Source organism: Trematomus bernacchii, unplaced genomic scaffold, assembly GCF_902827165.1.
Source record: "Trematomus bernacchii unplaced genomic scaffold, fTreBer1.1, whole genome shotgun sequence".
Classification (NCBI taxonomy): Eukaryota; Metazoa; Chordata; class Actinopteri; order Perciformes; family Nototheniidae; genus Trematomus; species Trematomus bernacchii.
In genome coordinates, this window is record NW_022987313.1 from 11,031,471 (window position 1) to 11,037,548 (window position 6,078).

The window sequence follows — 6,078 nt, forward strand, 5'->3', positions numbered from 1 at the left end:
AAAACACACATTGAGCTGAAACAGCATGGATTTAAAACAGCTGGCGTGTTACCAAACATGCAAACACACAATGAGGCTGAAGGTCACAAACTGAACACTGAAAATTGCTCTATTATTTGTCAATGAAATAGGCCTCAGTTATTTGTAATAGGACGATGTGATTTTGATGATAGAGCAGGTTCAACACACACACCTCTAAATAACATGTGTCTCTGGTGTGTATACACATGCACAACACACACACAAACACAGTAGGGTTCTGTCTTTATTTTGGTGAGCGGCCAGACAAGTGAGCGTGAGGTGGGTGGGGGGGGGGGACAGCGGTGTAAATGAGGTGCACTCGTTTCGCTCACAGCTTGCTCCTGAAGAGAGGCAGTGGGGAGGGAAATTGAATTTGAAAGAGGGGAAACTGTGCCAACAGGTGACGGAGGCGTGCTCCGACCAAACGCACTCTGAAGTGAAGCGCAGGCATATCACGGGGCCAATTTGGAGGCACTATTATGCACTACACCGCTCGCCTTTCTCACACAGCCTGTCAGTGCGCTGCTGCCGCTCCAAATATGAATTAAACATAGGGCTTTTGTAGCGTGAATATACTGCTGCTGAAATGTAGGTAGAGCTGAGGAAAAAACACTGTCGCACACGCACTCAATCCTGAAGTGGCAGACTGAAAAAAAGAAATTGCCGTATATAATGATAAATGTAAGATTTGTTCAGGGAGCTGGTTTGTTGGATATATACTCACTAAAAAGCTGAACATAAATAGTATAGAATATACCTATACTGATTTGTTATCAGAGTTATAAGTCTCCATGGTATATATATTCTTAATAACCAGTTTGCACAAACCCAGTAATAATTAAGGAGTGAGTTTACTGTAGGTTTCTAGTGACCATTTTATCAGTGCATAATTTGATACAATCAATACAGCAGCAAACACTCCCACGCTAAAACATTCACTTAATTTCCCCAGCATCCAACACAAATTGCCTTTGATTGAAACAATGTAGGCTAATGAACTGCTTTTGTTTTGCAGACAGTATAAGCTTTGCTCAACCACCTTACCCTGCAGTCGTCCAGATGTGCCATCCTGCAGTACGAATAATTTAGTGCATCAAAAACAACTGCAGAATAATGGCTGCTTTTTTGTTTTGGGGCAGAGTTCTGAGCTGGCAGTGCCTCCCTCCCCTGTCTGCACGCTGTTGACACATCGGTGTTCAGCACAAGGTTTGGGGACACCCAGGGACCCCTGAGTGCAGCCCCCAAAAACAGGGGGAGGAATACTTTCTTCTAGTTTTACCTGGGGTGCCCTCATGCAAGGCATTCAACCTCAAGCTAACAGAGGTTAGCCAACAGGGTTGTTGAATAAAAAGGTTTCCACAAAAACGGACCTTTCCCTTGTATTTCAAAATGTCAATGCAACAATTATATTATGTTTTAACTTCCCATTTTTAAGATATGTGTGTTGGACAATTTTTCAAAAACTATAATTAAAATGCTAAATTACAAATAACTTAAAAAAACATATTCTTCAACAAAGAATACAAGTAGAAAAAGTAGTTTAAAATGTTAACTCACACATGATTTCCTTTCTGTCATTAAGAGCTGACATTGAAGTGTTTTTGTACATCTTTTCAGTGTGGAAGAATTATGAGAATAATTATCCAGATCAGCCAAAACCTTCATAAAACTTCAATTATTGCGTTGGAAGGCCTCCAAGTCTGGAGTATTCCCATCAGACATGAATGCAGCATCACTACAACGCCATGGCCAAGGAGCCTTGCAAGTATCCTCCTTTTTTTTCTGAGTGCAGTCTGCCCAGCGGGACCACAGGGAGCCAATCAGATGGCAGGCTGGGTGTCAACTGTGAGCTGGGAGTGCGGAGAGCTTTTAGCCAGTTTACCTCCACTATTCAAATCCCGAGCTGCATGGGAATAATACGAGGCGCACCGACATGCTCCAGCTCGAGACTGAGCGCGCGGACAGGGACACACTGTTTCTTCGCACGGCCACGGTGTCCGTTCATTTTTCAAAACACGAAGAGTTGAGAATTGTTAGAGAACGTTGCCGTTTAAAATTAGCGTTGATCTACATATTCTAAAGGCATGTTTTACTTTGTTCGGCGAGCACCTCGAACACAACACGTCCTCTAAACAGGGCGTTTCGCAACGTGTCTGACACCACGTCGGCAGAGTTGAATCTCTCTAACATTAATGCTGCTTTAAAACTCATCAAAAAAGAAATAAAGTGGAGGGTGAACAACACAAATATGATCTATAAAAACATGAGTATGGTCACCGCCTATGATTTAGCCTATCAGTAATTACAGCCTCATTTAAAGCCAAATCAAGAAGCTAATGTTTTAGAATCTAAATGTTTTGCTTACGTTATCTTCCCTTTTTCTGTCTTGTTAAATCTCCAACAGGTCTTATATTTTACACTTTTGCCTACAATTTAAAAAAAATGTATTTATTCTGCATAAAATCCCTTTGATACAAATATAAACCAAGGTTATTTTCCTGAAATGATCTACATACTTCAACACTCTACCACAGGTAATGTCCGGGGCATACGGGCCTATTTGTTGTCAACACACACAGCACCTTGTAAAAATGAGTGACACACCAGCGTGGAGAAAAACCAAAGTTCACTGATTGGCTGACTAATGAAGTTTCCAGAAACTTACCTGAGCCCTGCCGAGGCCTTGCCCTCCATTCCCTGGACTCATTTGCGGATGGTTTCTCTGCTGCCCTCCCCATCCATGAGCCGAGTTGGCTCCGTACTGGGGCCCCGCGTCTTTCCCTAGGCCCATGCCTGCTTGCTGCTGCGCCGTGGGGCCGCTGTAGTCTTGATATGCACCGCCATAGCCCCGCATCATGGGGCTGGGGGACGTCAGCAGTTGGTTTAGAGTCGGGGTGGCCCCTGAGGGATGCTGCTGCTGCTGCGGTTGCTGCTGCTGCTGAGTTTGTCCCGGGAACCTCTGAAAGCCCCCCGAAGCAGCTCCCAGAGGGGACTTGCTGTGGCTTGCTGAGGAGTTGCTGCCCATCATCATGTTCCCAGGTTGTCTGCCTCCGGTGGGGCCCATCATCCCGTAGGCCCCTCCGCCGTAGCCTGCCCTGTACGCCGGGTACTGATTGTACTGGCTGTTCTGGTACCCCGCTTCGTGGGAGTTCTCCATGCTGTTCTGTGCCGAAGAGTGCGTTATCCCCATCCCACTGCTCTGCTGCTGCTGTCCGCCATGTTGCTCATAACAAGGCCTCGGAGTGTAATAGTTGTTATTAAACTCAGAGTTGTTACTAGTTGGCCCCAAGTTAGAGTGTTCATACCTGGTACCCATCATCCTCTCCGCGGGTTTACAGGTGAGCTCCCCCTCACCTTTTCCTGGCATGTGTTGCTGTGGCTCTCCCTGGCCCCCCAACAGGTTCTCTTTGCCGCCGTGGTGCTGGTGATCCATCCCCTTGTCCCCACGGGGCCCCTGGCCGTTGTTGTTGGCGGTGTTGTTACTTTGGATCTGTCGCTGCTGATGTGGCGCAAATTGTCCGAACTGCGGCGGCTGCTGCTGCTGCTGCGGCGGCTGAGACTGAGGGGGATCTCCGCTCCCCACACATTTCAGCTTGTGGTTCGCAATCAAACCCGTTTCCATCGAGGAAGTGGAGGAATTAGTCGAAGCCGAGGCGGACGTGAGGTTATTCCCATCTTTGTCGTGGCCGTCCGAAGCGTTGTGAGTCGTGGAAGTTGAATGAACCATGTTGAGCTCGTTTCGGCGGTGATGGTCTACATTATTCAGAGTCCCATCTCCGGAGCCCAGCATCGGTCCAGTCCGCTGTACGGACCCTCCTCCTCCTGATTTCCCCGAATTGAGCTCCGGACACAAACCGCTTGACAATTTCTTATTTGTGTTATTAGTTCTGGTCGGAGCCGATGCAACTTGCGCAGCCATGGTCACTCCAACATCTCAGCGCGCAATGACAGCGAGCCCCGACCAGCCGTGCACGCACGGAGAATAATACAAGAGGGAAGAAAAACACAAGCTGGGAGGAGGAAAATGTATTCAGTGGAAAAGCAAGCTTTGTTCTAGCTCTGGTGGTGGTGTCGAAATGGTGCGTCAGTGAGGCTTCATGTTGAAAGTTTCTCTGCCAGGTTTAAACGAAACTTTTTTTTCTTCCCCCCTCCGCCTCTCCTCCATCCCGGTTCTCGGTAATATGTAGCAGCGTCTCCCGGAGCCCTTGTGGCCCAGCATGGCATGAGAGAGAGCGGGCTCTACCAGCTTATCCACCTCCAGGGCTCCGACGCGCATCGCATGGAAAATCCGGACTGGATCGAGCCATTACGCGCGCTGCATTTTGATGTTTCTGTGTGTTTTACGATGTTTTGAAGGTTAATTTTACAATAAAAAGGATATACTGATGACTGTATTAATTCTACATGACATTCGTGTTCTTCCTGTCTTTAAAATATCCGGATTTCTTTTAATAATCGCAGCTCAGAGAGCCACGTATTGACCCCTTCCCTTGAGTTCAAAGTACATATTACTTTTAGACAAACAATGACCGTGACAGATCGGGCATTTCCACTTTACGCACGAACACTGTTCCCCTGGTCCACACGGATTCTTCACATAAACCCACCAGCAGATGTTAAGTTTACCCGAGCGAGTTTCTCCACTATTATCCAGACCAGCTTTTCCCTCATCCCACCCTCTCTGTCCCTCGGCTCAAGGCAGTTCTCTGCAGCTCTGACAGGAGTCGGACACGCAACCACAAGCTGTGCGCAATAATGTTGCCATCGTAATAGGAATGTAATCTCACTTTATAGCAGCTATAATGTTGGAATATCACCACAGAGTTCGTTCACTATACACAGCATTCAATTCTACCCAGCTTGAAAATGAGTAACATTCCTCTTCAACAAAAAAAGATAGCAATTGTGTAATAATAGTAAACCATGGAAATATCAAAACTATATAAAAGTCTAGGGGCTCAGTCTTTGTCTCAGCAGATACAAATGGTCATTCAGTACCAGTAGGTAACTATAAACTCACTGCAAGCCTCCATAGGAATGCATTATGAATATCATGAATATTAAAGCCATTCTTCATTAGGGTCCTATTTGAATAAAAGGCTACACTCTTTAATTTCCTTCATTGGCTTTACTTTATCAGAGAGGAGTCGGTCTGATATGATAATGAAATAAAAAAGAGAGAAAAAGAAGAAAATAAATCAACCCCAGGCTGCTGTGTAGGACCACACAAAACCAAAGTCTACAAGATATGCTATCCCATCAGTGGTATTCAAACATGAAAATGTAAAATAGTGCTTAGTAAAGAAGCTGGGGTGTCTGTTGGGACTTGAATGAGCAGAGGGTCTGCTTTGATGAGATCAGATGCATTTGATCAACAGAGGGAGCTGTGGATGAAAGAGGAGGGGTGAGGGGAGGAGGGGAGGGGTGGGAAGAGAAGGATTTGGGGATGAGAGTTGTGCTGAGGATGGCCATGATAATGATTATGACTGGTGGAAACAAAATGCAATGATGACATTGACAACGAAGATGCCCGTGATAGATGTAATGATGATTAAGTAATGGTGATGACCGGGTAGTGATGGCCCTATTTTTTTAACACCAAATTGTTGCTGCAGGACACATAATGGTAAAACAAGGGGGCACAATTCACTCTGCTTATACTGAGTGCAGTGTGAACTCACTATGAAGCCATGACAATGGGTAGACCCCTGCTGGAGACACAGTGTTGGTACAAGCTTTACAAAATAAATAAATGTATTACAAAAAATACAAACAGGAACACCTTCAGTAGGACTGAAGTTACCTTAGTTAGAAGGTGGGACAGCTGCATACACAAATATTAATATCAGTATGAAAAAAAAGAAAACGTGGTTAATATCATTAGGCTACAGCAAGGCTTAATCCCACATTTCCCAATAGAAGCTCACTCAAAATGAAAAAAAGAGAGTGACATCCCTGGAAACCTCTCCCAGCCGTTTGCCTTTATGAGCCCATATGGCAGAGAATAAAAGCTATAACGTTGTTATGGTCGGTCTACAAAGTCTCCATGGCGTTCAC

At 45.5% G+C, this 6,078-nt stretch overlaps 1 protein-coding gene across 1 annotated transcript in view; it reads right to left on the reverse strand.

The window, feature by feature from the left end:
* The window catches only part of arid1b (AT rich interactive domain 1B (SWI1-like)), a 165,298-nt gene extending 160,928 nt beyond the window's left edge, over positions 1–4,370 (reverse strand). Inside the window, exon 1 of the mRNA XM_034124043.1 lies at positions 2,687–4,370. Coding sequence (XP_033979934.1) covers positions 2,687–3,940 — 1,254 coding nt within the window. The 5' untranslated portion in view covers positions 3,941–4,370. The remainder of the gene's footprint in view (positions 1–2,686) is intronic.
* Positions 4,371–6,078: the final 1,708 nt, after the last annotated feature.